At 44.9% G+C, this 17763-nt stretch overlaps 1 protein-coding gene across 3 annotated transcripts in view; it reads left to right on the top strand.

The window, feature by feature from the left end:
• TMEM108 (transmembrane protein 108) overlaps positions 1–17763 on the top strand; it is a 178632-nt gene that overhangs the window by 159733 nt on the left and 1136 nt on the right. For all 3 annotated transcript variants that reach the window (XM_033166350.1, XM_033166349.1, XM_033166351.1), the window contains 2 exons: positions 4677–5765; positions 15866–16020. In XM_033166350.1, the coding sequence (XP_033022241.1) occupies positions 4677–5765; positions 15866–16020 (1244 nt within the window). The remainder of the gene's footprint in view (positions 1–4676; positions 5766–15865; positions 16021–17763) is intronic.

Here is a 17763-nt window from a genome sequence, read left to right as displayed (position 1 = left end):
TCTACCCAGACCTGTTGGTTCAGTGGGGCGTCCTTCAAGGTGAGACAGCATTTAGGCAAGGTTGGGGAACCTCAGGCCCAGAGGATAAATGGGACTCTCCTCCTGAGCTACACCCCCTCTTCCCAGGCCACACTTAACAGAGCTACTTTACGCCCTCCATGAGTGTTGCTGGCCTCGCTGAAATGTGTCCTTGAATTTGGATGATGCCTCTTGCTTGCCTGGATGGATGATGGAGAGCAGAATCTGAGTGCATGCAAAGCCATTCTACAGTACAAAGACAAAAAATTTATTTGGGGCTCCAGGCAGGTAGCTTTGCTTCCCTAATTGAATGCCATGGGTGAGATATGTGAGCACAAAAAAGATCTGCTCTTGACTTCCCAGAGCAACAAGGCTTTTGAAGCCCCACTGATCAAGGAGCCTGTGTTTATCCTGTCAGCATCATGTCTGAGATCAGAGGATGAGACTGAGGTGGGTGGGGGTTGAAGAGACTCTTGGCTTTGGAATGCAAGGCTGAACTCTTTGTGCGTAATTATTCACTGTGGAAAAATGCCTACACAAGCAGTAAATGTTTCCAATGGGTTTTTGACGATTCGGACTTGATCCAAAGTCATAGGACTTGGTGGGAAGTGCCCAAGTACTTTGATATACAACCGAAACAAAAGCAGAAAAAGCCCTCTGCTTGACAAGTCAACCTGATGCTATGAACTTTCATAACCTCCCATATAAACTCATGCTGCTGCCTGCCTGGGGAGTGTTAATAAACTTGTGAGGACTTTTTGTTAGTGGCTGCACACAGCCAGCATCAATCTAAATCAACCAGCCTTAAGGAGCACTCTAAACATGATCATAAGATTGGCCCTATCATTGGACAAGAGGGTGCCAGCTCTCTCAGACAGATAGTTTTTACTGTCAAGAAAGGGTAGCAGACTGTTGGTTATTTAATGTGTTGTGGTAGTATCTTTACTGCAGAGGAGGAGGGACACTTGTGGGTTTTTTCCTGCTTCAAGTACCAAAATATAGTTATCCTTAGGTACTATGTACCTTGATTGGGAGGAGGATGTTATCTACTGTTGTCTTAGGCACCAAAAATATTTTGGGCCAGCTATGGTAGAAATTTTTATTTGCCCCATTCCTGCATAAATCAAGGGGGGTGTTAAAATTAAACATAAAAGAGGGGATGCAGGTATTTGTCCCCCTTCCCTACTTTACTTTGCAATGGTCCATTATTCAGTTGGAGGGGGTGGGGAAGTTTTTCTCTCCCTCTCACACACCTTTGGGTGTTAAAAGCAGACCCTAGGTGCTTCATCCATAAAACTGAGAAGAACCTTGGCTGCAATATTCAGTCTAGCAAGGCCCTAAAATCAGGGCGTGGGTGGGGGCAAGGGGGCTGTAGCCCCGGGCACACAATTTTGAGGGGGGCACAAACAAGGTTTGGCTTTTGCAGGGATCCCCATCCCACCCAGGCACGTCCTGGCAGGGCTCATCCCCAGTTCCCCATCCTTCCCTGCCTGCTGCTGAGCAGTGTCTCTGGGCCCTGGAGCCAAGCCTGGCCTTCCCACCTTGCTCACTTGACATGCTCCCCAGTGAGGGGCTAGGATGAAGGTGGACAAGGGGCAACTCCCAGCCCTCCCCTCCTCTCCATGGGTTTCACCTGCCAAGGGCCACATCGGCTAGCTACCACCCCCTTGAAGGTGGCATAGCATGGCCCCACTTGGCTTTATAGGGGGTGCTCTGGCAGCATCAGCATTGAGGGCTGGGCTGGCGCAAGGGTTCCTTTCACCCTCTGCGCCCTGGTCATCAGCAAACCATGCTATGCTGCTGCCAAAATACACTTTTTAGCTTATAAGAAGAAATATTTTAAACTAGGGACTCTCAAATCTCATCAACCTCTGCCTGCGTGACCAAGAATCAGGAACGCTGGGTGTTTGACACCAACAACATCCAAGTCAGATTGCCCACACCTGTTCTAAGGAAATGAGCTTGCATTGACTCCCCTTCTGTGACAGTGAACTCTTCTTTGATTATGGTTGGTGACATAGGAGATCTGGAATAGCATTGCTAAGGAGCAGTAGCAAGATTTGCTCCAGTACCAAGCAAATGGTGAGGAGCTTTCATGTAGGCCCAGTAGTGGGGGTTGACAGATGAAGCTTTGGATTCTGGAAGTATGGAAAGAACCATGGAAGACAAGGCTGGAAAATCCATCCCCTCGCCATTTTGTCCCCCTGAGTTGGAAGAGGTTCATGGCAGAGTACAGTTCCCAACCTTGTTGGCAGAAATTTGGGTTTTTTGTTAATGCCACAGCATTAAAACATATGAAGGCTTCACACACACACACACACACACACACACACACACACACACACACTATACCTTTAAAGTGCATGTGAAGCACATTTCCCCCTCAAAGAATTCTGGGCCCTATAGTTTACCTCTCCCAGAGTTACAATTTCCAGCAATCCTCAACAAATTACAGTGCTCAGAACTCTTTGAGGGAAACCATGTGTTTTGAATGTACTTTAAAGGCATAGCATGTACACAGTTTTACGGAAATGGTTCCTTGTACTTCTAAGTAAATAAATATCAATGCACTGATGTGGGAAATACAGATGTCCTCCTGGTGCTTCCATTGTCTGGAAGGTGTGATATAAGAGGAAAACAACCCATTGAGATAAGTAATCAAACAATGCTTCTCAGATTCTGTTCTTAATTTCCCTGTGCTTATTCATACCAGGGCTTCTCTTTCAATAAAAGTTTGAAGCTTCTGTGAGATCAGGTTGGACAGCTGCCTCCCCCCCCCCACAAGCCCTCATAACTGTGGAGGAGCTGCTGTGTTGTATTAAACCAGTGATCTGAAGAGAAATGTGTCCTTAAATGACCTTGAGACAGAATGCCAAATTGCTCCACAGAAGCTGTCTAGAAGCATCCTGTGTCCTCGGTGGCAGTCCAGATATTTACTGCAAAGTAGTAGCTTATTGGGGGGTCACAAAGTAAATGTTTGTCTAAGATTTTGAGGGTACCTGTTCTTCCTCTGAAGTCTCAGTTAGCATTAAATGAAGACGCAATTTTGGTAGGTGTGGACCTGTGCCACAGAGCTCAGAAAGGTTTCTGCTGGAGAAAGTTCAGCGGCTATGCTTTGCTTTCATGCTCTGATGATAACTGATTGCCACACTGTGACGGAATTTTCCCTCTAGCTTGACTGTGTGGTTCGTTCTCCTTTTGCTTTTTACTGTCATGCATGACACATCTCATTTACTTGAGCCATCTGGATGTGCTTTAACTAAAGGTATTCCTTGTCCTACATTTACCTCTGGCTTCTCTTCTCCATATGCTATATGGCATTATCTGGAACCAGGAGTAGGGTGGCTGCTTGCATATCTCACACACACACACACACACACACACACACGAAGAAATGCATCACTTTTTTAAAAAAGAGGAGAAACTGGAACACATTTGCATAAAAAGTGCTAAATGCTAGGCATAGATGGAAATTTAAAACAATTACTGTAATTTAAATAGAAATGCAATACATCTCATCCTGGTTGGGCAGGCAGGAAGTCTCAAACCAGGTGGCATGTGTAGCTTACTCAATCTGCTATCCAGGTGTTGACAAGTGAATCCCAGGCTCCTCTCTTTGTATGGTTCTGTATCTTTAAACTGGACTTGCAAACAGGGGCAGTCCTAGCCAATTTCTACATTCGTTCTACTTCGTTCTACAGACAATGTTCTGGAGACCATAAATGTATTTTGATATACAACAAGCTGACTTCTTTCTAGGTAGAGCAGTGCCAATATAACAGTGGTGCCTTCTAACTGTTTCAGTTATAAATTGTGTGTGCTTAAACATAGCCCTGCTTCAAAATCCAAAAGAGAGGTATCGTGATAAAGTGTAGACTATCTCCATTCCTTACAACCTGCTAGTGTTGTGCTGTATTGTTTTATGAGTGAAGGGGGGGGGGGGTTGAATTGTCAGGTGCCCAATATAATTGCTATAGGCCCACATCCAACCTGCTGGCCATCTTGGCTCTGGTCAACAGAAATTAGCATTTTGCGATTTGCAAGGTTGTGTGTTTTCTGCAGTGTGGTGAGTAACTGTTGTGAAGTACTTTGAGTGTTAGACTTGGCCTAAGAAGATCTGGGTTCAAATCCCTGCTCATATGAAACTCACTAGGTAGCCTTGCCTCCCCACTCTGTCTGTGTCTCTCTCTCAGCAAAACCTACCTTTTGTGAGGATGAAGCAGGGTACCCTAACATGCTCTGTCCTAACCTGTGTAGTTGAAGACTGGGCCATAATTGTTTAAAATAAACGAAACTTCACACACACACACACACACACACATTCTAAAGCAAGGAATAAGGGTAAGAAAGGGCATGGAAATCTAGGTTAGATACCAGGTACCTACAGGCATTGCCTATACATTTATAAGTATTTCTGCACTACCGTTAATACTGTATACATGTAGAATTTTTTTAAATAAAAGCTGAGATTCTCTGGGTTTCATATTCTGTACTGGAATATATGTTTGGCAAGCATGCAACCTTGTGTACAAATGACCCAGCTGCAATGCAGGGAGTGAGCTTCTGTTGCCGTCACCTCAGTCCCAAACCTGCCATTCTGATTTTATGCCAGTTTGCTATGCTTTGGGTTTTCTTCACTGCAATCTTTCTCCTTTCAGGCGTTCTACTGATTTTGGCACTGACAGAAGAACTCGTGTTTGCAGTTCAGGCACCATTTCCCAGCTTGGCATCATCTTGGGGCCTCCTGACAGACAATAGCAATATCTCAGCTATGGGGATGACTCCTGGACACAAAGTCCGTCACACCACCAAAATCTTGCCCACAGCATCCCTTGCAAACTTCCATCCCGCTAGCTCAGTGGAGACTTACACTCCTTCTATTGGCCAGAAGGAATCAACCAGCAGCCATCCCATTGGCAACAAAGAACCATATCACTTAAACAACCAGAGTGCTTTTCCCCCCGGAAAGACTCTACCCCAAGTGAATGTCTCTCAGGTTGTCAACGGCAATTCCACAGAATTTACAGAGCCTTATCGAAAGACGGGACAGCATTCTCCCCCGACCATGAGGAACTGGTCTCCAGATCATCCCTTTCAGTCTCGGTCCACAGCCCACAGTGGCACCATGCTGGTAACCACAACAGACTCACTTGCATCTTTCCACAGTGATACCTTGGGAGGCCTTAACACAACAGAGAAGGGGAGTGCATCCAAACTGGTTACGCAGGAAACAGGTCTCACCACCCCAGCAAATGCCCCATCAGCTGCTCCTGAAATGGTGACAGTGCCTTTTAAACCCCAGCGGTATGGCATATGGGATATTCTGGGCAAAAATGACTCTTGGGTACTCTCGAGCCAAACTACAAACCAGGGACCTTTTTTTGCCAGCCCGGGGACTGCAACAGCAGCAGCATTTGGTCACTCTGGTCAAACTGGCATTGATGCGGATGTTTCTTCCTCGCATACAACAAGGAGCCCAAATGAAACATCTTCTGCACTGAGTCCCTCTGGGCATGCCAACTTGCCAAGCGCAGAGCCCTCTATGTGGATGCCGAGTTCCACTTCAACTGCCACAGGAAACTTCCTAAACAGATTGGTACCCGCTGGGACCTGGAAGCCTGGTATGCCAGGGAACATTTCTCACGCCTCAGAGGGAAACAAGCCCCAGCACAGGGCAACCATTTGTCTCAGCAAAGTGGATATAGCATGGATCATTTTGGCCATCAGTGTGCCCATATCTTCATGCTGTAAGTTGACTTCTTTTTTTTATCATACATTATGTGGTAGATGTTTATGATACATTAGTTATACATAACACAAGGACGGAGTAATGGAAGAGCCTTGAATGTTCAGGTGCTTGAAAACTGGATGCTAAGAATTTGATAGTAGCTTTTCTTCAAAAGCAAGGTATTTCTACATAATTGGGTTTGTTGGTGAACCGTGCTGACTGGTACTCTTAGGAGGCAAAATACACAGGCATATTCTTCTCACATATCAGGTTCTACAAATGCTAGAAAGGTACTTTCAGAATGAAAACTGGTGATCTGGGACTTACAAGTCTAGCGCTCCCAATGAACTATATCACATATAGCATTAAGAAGGGAAAGAGCACTGGCTGGATTACTTTTCCCAGTTGGTCATGCAAACACTGTTGGGTCTAATTAATTTTTCTCTTCTACTTGATGAATATTACTTCATGGGAGTTAATTATAGCTAGTACTAGTCCATCAGGGGAGATTAAGGGTTTTGGTTGTGGAGATACTTGAAGCACTGCAATTTCAGTTTTCCCACACCAAGCTGAATAGCAGGCTGTGGAATTCCCTATAAATGGCTGCTGGGATTTCAGTATCCATTGTCAATACCTCCCAAGTCGTAACACCATGAAGTGTGATCAGGGCTGGGGTGACTGAAAAAGATGGAACATGTAGTGATGCCTGGCCTTGCAGATACAATTAGTTTGTATGACTAGCTTCTGCAAGACTGAGAGGTTGCCAGGATGGTCCATAAAGAGGACTTAATGCAGAAGAGGTAGAAACAGTGATCTACCTCTTCTGCATTATAGCTTCATAGCAGGGATGGAAACATAGATAAGTGGCAGAGCACAGTAAGCTCTACCTGTTTGTCTCATTCTGTGTGGCTGATGAGGCAGCCACATCCTGCTCACTTTATGTGAGAGGAATTGCTAGTGGCAGAAAATTCTTAAGAGGTGGTAGTAGTCTAGACAAATATGTGCCATGCTTAGTTCACTTTTGGATCAAGAGGCAACCATGTCAGATCACAAAACAGTCTCAATATAGTGCCAACAGCTGAATGATCCAGAAGTATTAACTCAAAAATTTAAAAGTCAGCAATTCTCTTTGCGCGAGCCTAAGCTGCTCTTTGGCTCCTGGCCCGTTCATAGTCCTTGAAGGGTTTGGGTAGCGATTCAAATGCTTCCCAGCCTCTCTTGTCCAGATAACAATGGGACAAAAGAATACACCACGGGCAACAATGTTTTTTGTGTCAGTTCAACTTTTTTAAAAGCTCTTTTCTGTCTCCAGCCTGTAAATGGGTTTTTGGACCAGATGTTGCTGTATTAACAAATTTCTCAAGTCAGCAGCTGGACTGTTCTGTTTGGCTTTCTGTTTCCCCAAACAGTTCGTTCTCTCACGAGCTACACCCTTCCTGTCCAATTGTAATTCAGGGGATGGAACGCTTTGCAAGGCAGGTGCCATGCATGGTGCCGCATCAGGATAATAAGATAATGACAATAATCATAGTATAATCTTTCCTTGGCTCTGCTAACTCTGCAGGCTGCTTCCCCATCATCTCCGAAGTTGAAAGGCATGCATTACATACCAGATATGGTACAAATGCCCACCCCGACAAGTCACTTTTCTTGTCATGGTAATGTGAAATAAATTACTTGCTCCCCCTGATGGACAGACCAGTTGCAGCTCCCTTGTACATGATCCCAAGGCAGAATGCTTTGGTTTTCCTGAAAATTTGTTCTTGCCAAAAGAGTGCAATTTCATATTCAGCATCACAGCACAGCTGCAACTGTAGGCTCCACTGCAGATCACCTGACAAATGGGTCATGTTAGTAGGGAGGTTGCTGCCACCTTCAGGACACAAGGCAAATAGAGTCAACCTTTTGTCTGACCAACTTGCAGGTTTATTGTTGCGCACATTTTTTATTTTTAAAGTCAATGGGGTTGCTACCAGTCAGCATGTTAATGGCACAGGACGCAACACATGACACAGTATAAACTTCAGTTTATTGAATTGATAGGCAGTACATCAAATACATTGCAGGATTATTGTGACAACCACAATGAAAAACACATATAGGTGCACAAATGGTACACAGCTGTGCGACAGATTGTGCAGTTAAGTAATTCTTAGACCCTGAACTTAATTATCGGAAGAGGGGCATTTAGATATCAATGTGTTAGTACTTTACGTACTTCAAGCTGGTAAGACAGCCCTGCTGTATCTGGGGCCTTTTGTTGCTCATTCTGCTGTGCAGGGCCCTCGACTGATTCATTGTTACATCCTCATGTTTATATCCCACCTCTCTTCCAAGGAGCTTCTTCCTCTTTCCATTTTTCCTTGACTATAACCCTATGGGGTAACAGTGTGCCTAAGACAATTCAGTACAAGTGTGCCACCTTGCACAACATCACACCCTGTGGCGTGTGGGCATGATGTGAGCACGCCCAGGGCGGGCTGACATCACTTGTGCACGCCCCACGGCTTGCACGTGACACAAGCATGCCCCACAACATGTGCACATGGCCACCAGGGAATTATGAGAGGGCCCAACCGCCTCCTTGAAAATTTTGGTTCCCCCTCCCGGCCCCCGCTAGTTGGTGCGCCTGATTCACAGCTAAGCAAAGGTTTGAACTCAGGACCAACACTCTCAGCACTACACCACACTGACTTGTCTCAAATTCCTGCCCTGGTGATGCCAGTGGTTGCGATTCAAATGGAGTCCCTCATTGTGTTGATATTTTAAGACTGCAAGATAAAATTTCCTAGGAAACATGCCTGCCCAGATATGGAAAGTCAACATTTTACTTACTGGTAGCCTTAGAATTTCCATAGTTTGGTTGGATGTAGCATTTTGCTAGCTATCCAACTGGGTCTGGCTCCTACAATAGTTTATCCAGGTACCTCTGTTCACGTTCTGCTTCTTGTTCTGGTGCTTTTTTAAAAGTTCACACAATTGAGAATAATACCACGTGCCCATTCTCTAATTAAAGGGTCGTGGCAGCCATATTTCCACTTGAAAAGAAATGTGGCTAATCTTCCCATCACAAGGAAGTGGGGGGGGAGTGGGGGATTAACTGAACAGTGAAATTCTGTATCAGTGTCCTTTGGCCTGTGCAATTCTAGGCAAAAGGGAATAAAGCATATAGAAATCAGGAAGGTGGAGATTTTTTGCACAGTGTTCAGCATAAGTCCCCATATCCATAAATGTAACCAAAGAATGGATTTTCAGGAGAAGCATTTTCCAGGGTTGAAACAGCACAGGAGGAGGTACAACCATCCGCAGGAATTCCTTCTCTTCGGAGCAAAATCTACAGAGACCCAGCCAAATCATGAGAGCAGCCAAATTGTGAGGGGCCACATCATGCAAAGCACATGTTCAGCCCATTATTGTCCACTCAGGCCAGTTGGTTTGGCCAGCCAGGGAATGAGTAGTTCCCAAAATCTGTGGGTTTTGACCAATGCAGTAGGAAATACAGTACAGAGAAACCCTGGAAAATGTGTCCTCTATTTAACTAGTACTTACTGTACTTGCTCAGCAGAGAAGTGCTAAGTGACATTCAGTTCTTAACCATAAAAATGCATTTTCATCTGGTCACAATTCCAGTTGGTTTTCTGACCTTCGTGCTGCCTTGAATCATTTGGGGAAGAGGGAGAATTTGTAACATGAAGTAGCAAAATGTTCAGTGAAATCACTTTGAAAAACTTCTCCAAGCTCTTGGAATCCAGACCTTTTAAGAGAAAAAGAAAAGAAACCTATTGGTACAATTAAGGCTGGTGTGATAAAAAGAGAAGGATGGGAAAGCTGTGACTTTAATTTATGACTGTGAATTAATTTAGCCATTCCTTCTCATGTGAAATGGAGGCCAGCTTGTGGGTGTGGAAGTATCAGTAGAATACCAAAGATGCATGTGGCGTGTTCCTTTGGATCCTGTTCTAGCTCATACAGTGGTACCTCAGGTTACTAACTTAATCCGTTCCGGAGGTTCGTTTGTAACCCGAAACCGCTCGTAACATGAGGCGCACTTTCGGTAATGGAGCCTCCTGCTGCCAGCACGCGAAGTGTGCTCACATCCTGGGGCAAAGGGCACAACCAGGAGCATCTACTTCCAGGTTAGCAGAGCACATAACCCGCAGCGTTCGCAAGGGGGACGGTACGTAACACGAGGTTCCACTGTATTTCATATCCTCAGAACACTTGAGAGCTCCTCCTTTTTGTATTAATTCAGTATATCAGCAACTGGTTAAGTTATGATTGAGTTTCGGATTCCTCACCACCACTGAAATTCAGGAGAAGCATCTGAAGGATAAGCCTTGCCACTAAGATATCTAGGCTGCAGGTGAAGCTCGCCATTACAGTACAGCTTTAGTATGATGTCTTTGCATGGATTGCCTTCTAGCAACCCTGTGCTTTCTCTATCCAACTCGCTTTGCAAGCCTATTTATTCAGAGATAGATCCATTTTGCTCAATGGGGCTTACTCCCTAGAAAGTTTGCTTAGGATTATACCTTAGACACATGGCCCTGTTTATGTCTTTCCCCCGAAGCAAGACATGTTTAACCCTATTTGATGCTCACATTCACTTAGCGTGCATTTGCACCTGTCTTTGGCTCACAGGTCAGCAATACTCCTTTTAAGTGGTGAATGCAGTTTAGATGTGCTTTGACACTGCAGTGAAAGTCAGGTTGCCTCAGATTGAAGTGTATTGCCGCAGAACCTGGAAGCAGCTTTTACACTTATCTAATTCTCCACACCACATTAGCGCTTCCTATAGGAGAGGTCTGCAGCAGCTGCTTTCTTATCAGCCAGCATGATCCATATCAATGGAGGAAGTGTAAGTCTGCTGCTTCTTTTACTCCTACTTTGACATTCTGCAGATTGCTGTCCAACTTACCTGGCTGTCCTAGAAATGCTGATGTAGGAAGACCCAGAGCCATCAAGCTCAGTGGATTCAGCTCTTCAGGAGTGAGCCAATTCCTGGTCACACAGGTGTCTCTCCAGTGATTTCTTGGGGACCACCAAGCAGAAATCTTTTTCAGCCCTGCCACTTTAAATCTGTAATTGGAGAAGCCCAGAATTACATTCTTTGCCATGGTTCAAAGCATGTGGTCTGCCGCTGAGCTGTGGTCTCTCCTTGGAAAGACTGGAGCCTATATTGGGAATTTCCATTGGTTTGAAACACCCAAGCCTGTAATATTATGCAGCTCTGTACCATTTACATTAAAATCACATTACCACGCAGGGTTTCCAGATGGAAATTACTGGTCATATAACCCCAACTAACCAATATGCACCCCACACATGCAACTTTCATACTTTTAAGTTTGGGGCTCATGCTTACTGCCATTCCACTTGAGAATAAAAAACAAAGCAATCACTGTGGCTTAGATGCAACAAATCTGTCTTTCCAGCCCACCGGAGGCAAACGTGATGCTTTTCTGGCAACATAATTTGACAAACATCAAACCTAACATTTTCCAAAGGCTTACGCAGAGATTTAGCTGCAAAACCTCCATCCACAGTAACATAAGCCCTGTAATTAAGTAAGCAATTCAGAATGGTCTGTCTAGGTGAAAGTACTTTCAGATGCCCTTCCCCCCTCCAAACCCTCCACCTCTGCCTAATATAGGGATTCTTTGAGGGCAGAAGAAGAAAGAACACAAATCATCTATACTAATAGTGATCTGAAATCTCTCCAGTGCTGTTGCTTATGAACCCAAAACTGCACCATCTACAAAAGACAAGCTATGGCTGTGTACTATTGGCACACAATCAGAGTATGAAGGGACCATGAGGGTCATTTAGTCCAACCCTGTGCAATGCATGGTAAGTGACTTGAGCAGATGGGTGTGACATAGCACAGTGGTTTATGAAGATGGGAACTGACCTCGGGCCAGTCATTCTCTCTCTCAGTATAACCTGCCCACATGATGATTGCTAGAATAACATGGGGGAAGGGGAGAGGAGACCCATGTAAGCTGCCTTGATCTCCTTGGAGCAAAGGCAAGATGTAGTTAAAAGGGCATTTCCTAAGAACCCCGGGCTGTCATTCCAAATATTGTTGATCCTGACTCAACAGCAACCACATAAATAAGCCCTGAAAGGAGATCAATTCTGGGGGATGAATTCTTCTCTAAGTGGGCACTTACGTACCAAGTGCTTTTCATTGCCACCCTGGGACTTCTTGCCTACACATCTGTTTGTTTGCTTGGGGACTAAGATTTGTACAGTAGGAATTAAATGAACAGCACCGGATAAATGGAAGCAAAGAGCCCGTCTTACGCATTGTGGTAGGCGTATAATAGCCTGTAATTTTGAATGTGACAGGAGTAATAAATATATTTCTATTAATTCAACAAAGAGATTTGTAGCAGAAGCACACCTTTTCCTTTGAATAAAGCAGGAACTAAATCAACCGTTCTGATTAACAGCCTCCCCCCACAGTGCTCCCTGTTACTTTAAACAGAACTCTGATCCCCTAGGCACTGGTAACAGCCATAATTTATATGGTAAGGTAGGAAATGTTCATTTGAATCCCTGATGACCAGTGGGGTATAGTGGTTATTAGTCCCAGACTAAGACCTGGGAGCCCAGAATTCAAATCCCAACTCAGCCACAAAGTTCACAAGGTGACCTTTGGCCAATTGCCACTTCTCAGCCTAGCCTACCTCAGAGGGCCGTTTGTGAGGATAAAATGGGGCTGGGGAGGCCCATGTATGCTGCACAGAGCTCCTTGAAAGAAAGGTGGGCTAAAAATGCCATACATAGATACAAATAAACCTCCCAGCACATGTAGTCCGGCATCCTGTTCTCACAGTGGTCAACTAAATGCCTATGGGAAGGTCGCAAGCGGAACCTAGTGTGCAACAAGACTCTTATTTACAGTGGCTTTAGTTGTGAAACTATTCAAAGGGTCTTTGACCTACCAGCATTTGCTTTTTTTCCGCCAGCCAATATTTTTCATTTACAAATCTAAGATAAAAATTATGGCTCTTTGGTAGTTCTTGAATTGTTTTCCTTTGACTAAGAAGCTCCAAGGAATCTGCTCCAAGAAGCTCAAAGGAATCTGCCTTTTTCACAGGGTCTGTTTAGTCTGCCCATGTAACTAACAGCCTAGCTGTAGGATGTTGCATCAAGAGTAGATGTGTTTTATATGTTGTGGATCTGCCCCTAAAGCTGTTTTTACCACATCTTTTCTTTGAAAGAGCAAGTATGTGGTATAATGGTTAGAGCATTGGGCTAAGCCGGGGGGGGGGGCGCCTTGGGTTCAACTTTACCTTCAGCCTTGAAGCTCACTTAGAAATTTTGGGCCAGGCACTGTCTCTGAGCCTAACCTACTTCACTGGGTTGTTGGGAGGCTAAAAGGAAGTGAGAAAATCATGAATGGTACTTTGAGCTTCTTGAAGGAAAGACAGAATATAAATGTAATTTAAAAGCTTTCATAAACACTATTTTACATGACTGGTTTACATAACATTGCATATTATGGTTCAAAGGTTTCCCTGGAGTAAGCACTTCTGTTTGAAAGCTCTCCTCCCAGAATTCAACCCATTATTTCCCAGGCTAATAGAGACCCTGCAATTTGGTTGCACAAGTGAGTAACCAGAGTAGCATAGGGGTCACCAACCTGGCACCTGTGGGTGCTCATGCGCCCACAGAGGCCATCACTGGCACCCACAGGGTCCAACTCTCGCAGCCATTAGACATAGGGTCACATCCACACCATACAATTAAAGCACATGGCATCCCCTGCAAATAACCCTGGGGGCTGTAGTTTGTTAACAGCGAAAGGAATTGTAGCTTTTCGAGGGATAAACTGCAGCTCCCAGGATTCTTTGCAGGGAAGCCCTGTGCTTTACATGGACATTAATATGACTTTATATGCATGGTGTGGGTGTGACATGCTGCAATGTGTGTGTGGTGCCCACGGCAGCTTCTCCTATTTGCATGTGTGCCCAGAGGCCCACTGATTCTGAACACCACAGTACACCATGTTACAACCAGTAACAAAGGAGAAGCTCACAGTGGTGTTTAAACTTCACTAGATGCAGAAATGTCTTGCCAGTATCGCCCAACAGGAAGCAAGCCTCAAGACTTTTAGCAGCAATAGCTGCTTCCTGTGCCCAATGCTAGTATGCTAGCGTTGATTTATTTATCAAATTTCAGCCCAGCACTTCTTCCCAAAGGAGCCTTGGGCAGCAAACATATCTATAATAAACAATACAATGAAAAATAAAATAAAAACCTATTTGAAACATTTAAAAGCTGTCAACACAACATCTAAAAACAGTGAAGCACCATCAAACATGCAACCGATTGTGTGTCTGCCGAAACAGCAACATTATCACCAGGTGTTTCAAAGAATACAATGATGGCACTTGCCTAGGCAGTTCCAAAGCACAGGTACTGCCACACTAAAGGCATGACACCTGATGAACATCACAGGAAGACAATAGGCAGGGCAGAGATTTAATATTGTGCAGCTAACATGCAGTTCCTACTCATGTGATTTTCCACAGCTACGCAATGCAAAAGAGGATGACTAGCCTAGCGAAGTGATTATGACTGGCTTAGATGAAATTGCCCAGATTTTGAAGCTTTTTCAGTGGTAATAAGAAGATAAGGCATCTCTTGATCCAAATCAAAACAGATACGATTATGCTAGCACTCTCTCTCAGTATTTTGTGTTAAGGATGGAGCCTGCTGTGAGACCTGATTATAGTGGCCCTGCTGGTAATATTAACTCAAGGCTTAGCCTTTGCTGTGTGCTGTGCTATCCAGAGAATCGTAGATGCTTATGAAATTAGAATGGAACACATAACCTCTGTTACTGTTAAGACTGAGAGCAGCATTTGGACCAAGAATTACACAGCAGGTATATGAAGCAGCCCAACAGATTTCTAATGAAAAGCAGCTATGGAGAGGAATGGTTAGGAGGGAGGAGGGGCAGCTTAACCCCTTTCCTTCTGCCCATTCCCCACTTGCATCCCCCCCCCCTTCCCAGCTGCTTTTCCACCAGTGGGTGGGGAGAGTTACATATTTTCCTCCCACAGCTGGAAAAACAGCTGCACTGAATTTCAAACAAAAATGGCTGGAGGAGAAAGGCTTTAAGTAATCTTTTCTCCCCTTCCACCATTATAAGTTATAATATAAATTCTACATATTACACTGGTGTTTCTCAAACTTGGGTCCCCAGCTGTTGTTGGACTACAACTCCCATCACCCCTAGCTAACATGACCAGTGATCAGGCATGATGGGAACTGCAGTCCAACAACAGCTGGGGACCCAAGTTTGAAAAACGCTATTATTCTGTTTTTGAGTGTATTTCCTGGAAACAAGCTGGAACAAGAGCAGTACACACTGGTCCCTTTGGACTACAGGAACAGTGTTGAGCATTGTCAGCAGATTGCTTCATTACAAACAACACACCTACAGGCTTCAGTGCCTTGGATAAATACTCCACTGTATGTTTCCAAAGCCACTGGCAGGATTCAAAAGGCAGGAAGGGAACAAGCAATTGTGTGTTTTGGTCTGGCCCGTCCAAGTCCTGCATCCTCTTCTCCCAGTGGCCAACCAGATGTCTATGGGAAGCCCAAAAAGAGGACCTGAGCACAACAGCAGTTGTCTCACCTGTGTACTCGCCTCTTCTTAAGTCATCCAAGTTGGTGTCTAGCACTACCTGTTCTGGGATGGCATTCCACTGAGTGCTGCATGAAGAAGCACTTCGTTTTTTCTGTCCTGAATCAGAGAACTGTGCTTTTGTTCCAGAGGCATCTCGTTGGTCACTGTGAGGAGCAGGGTGTGGTGGCCTAGATTGCTCTGACCCAGCAGGGCTCTTCTTATATTCTTACATCTCTTTGATTCAAAACATGAAAACATTAGGTGGTCTTGCATGGTGTTCTTAATTCATCTAATGCTGCATCTTCCAGTGGTTCATGAACCACAATGTGAACTTTTCATAGATCTGTGCATGCAACCCACAGACAGCCGGGGGGGGGGGCGTAATCTGTTACAATATAAAGTCTATTACACAAGCAGCCAACTAATTTTCCATTGTTGCAAAAGCACACTCTCAAACATGTTTGTGTTAACAGCTGTCCTGCTCACCGTCTGCTGCATGCGGAGAAAGAAGAAGACATCAAACCCAGAAAACAACCTGAGCTATTGGAACAATGCTATCACTATGGACTACTTCAACAGGCATGCTGTAGAATTACCCAGAGAGATACAGTCCCTTGAAACCTCAGAGGTAAGATAACTCTGCTGGCAGTGAACCTCCCAGGTAGTTCATATCGCCAGGCGGATTTTAGCCACTGCTTTGCTCTCACATAGCGTTGTGAACTAACGGGGCCCTAATGATACAAGACATAACTGGGAGAACTTTCCCTTTTAAGCGGTTCTGAAAGGCACATGGACCCACTCAGATGCTACTCTTTGCAAACATGCCTTCTTGGCTTCCATGCACATAGTGTCTGGCTTCCCATTTCTGTTAATGCCCCTCCTGTTACCAGCATATAGACTCCTCCTGGACCAAGACAGGGTGGCCTTGTGTCCTACTTTACAGAGGAGAATACTCAACTCAAAGAGCTGTCCAGTCCAAAGAACAAATGGAGACTAGGGGCCTTGAAGTGACCCATCTGTAGCACTGGACAAAAGACTGAGCTGTCACATCTTTCTCACTATATTGAGAGGAATTGTATTTCTATTCAAATGGTAGTTAATTGCTTCTAAATTTGCATCTCATCCAGTCAAGTCAGTCATTCAATTTGTATGCCACTTTTCCACAAGGAAAATATATATGCTCAAAGCGGCATACTACAAAGAAACAGGTGTGCATCTCAAGCAAACGCCACAAAACAATTACACAGTGACACAACAGAACAATGGCAAATATAATAGCATACCCCCCCCCCAAAAAAAACACATTTCAATGCTACCCATATAACAGTATTACTTAAACCAGTGTTTTTCAACCTTTTTTGGGCAAGGGCACACTTGTTTTATGAAAAAAATCACGAGGCACACCACCATTAGAAAATGTTAAAAAAATTTAACTCTGTGCCTATATTGACTATATATAAAGTAATTCTCATGAATAGGAATCAAATAAACACAATTTTTCCCACGGCACACCAGGCAACATCTCGTGGCACACTAGTGTGCCGCGGAACAGTGGTTGAAAAACACTGACTTAAACAACACCCAGCATCCAATAGCAAAAACAAGGGAGCTTCACAGTTTCACCTTGGCCTTGAAACACCCCTCCCATGAGGTTGCCATAGTCCCTCTCCTGCAGCAGCTTCTTATAAGGCTTCCAAGGGCAAAGGGTGGGGTAGCTGGAAACGGCCATCCCATTATGTTGCTCCAATACATATAGCAAGGTAAAGGTACCCTTGACCGTTAGGTCTAGTCGCGGACGACTCTGGGGTTGCGGCACTCATCTCGCTCTATAGGCCGAGGGAGCCGGCGTTTGTCTGCAGACAGCTTCCGGGTCATGTGGCGAGCATGACTAAGCCGCTTCTGGCGAACCAGAGCAGCACACGGAAATGCCGTTTACCTTGCCGCCAGAGCGGTACGTATTTATCTACTTGCACTTCCATGCTTTCAAACTGCTAGGTTGGCAGGAGCAGGGACCGAACAATGGGAGCTCACCCCGTCGCGGGGATTCGAACCACCGACCTTCTGATCGGCAAGCCCTAGGCTCTTTGGTTTAACCCACAGTGCCACCCGCATCCCTATACATATAGTAGCATATGCAAATAAATGTTCTCTCTGGCCCTCTTTTTGGGTGCATAAATGACTACCCTCACACCAAGGGGCGTTTTGCCCCAGCCCCACTGACTTCTTTGTCCCAATTCTGTTACCCAGTTTCATTCTTATCTTCCCCACACCGTCCAAACAACCTTCTCTGTCAGATTTTCCCCACAGCCCCATCTCTCTTTATACAGGGATGGAGAACCAGTGGTCCTCAAGTTGTTGTTGGAGCACCACA

This window comes from Lacerta agilis, chromosome 12, assembly GCF_009819535.1.
Source record: "Lacerta agilis isolate rLacAgi1 chromosome 12, rLacAgi1.pri, whole genome shotgun sequence".
Classification (NCBI taxonomy): Eukaryota; Metazoa; Chordata; class Lepidosauria; order Squamata; family Lacertidae; genus Lacerta; species Lacerta agilis.
The sequence above is the reverse complement of the archived record's forward strand: the minus strand, read 5'-3'. Positions and strand labels throughout refer to the sequence as shown.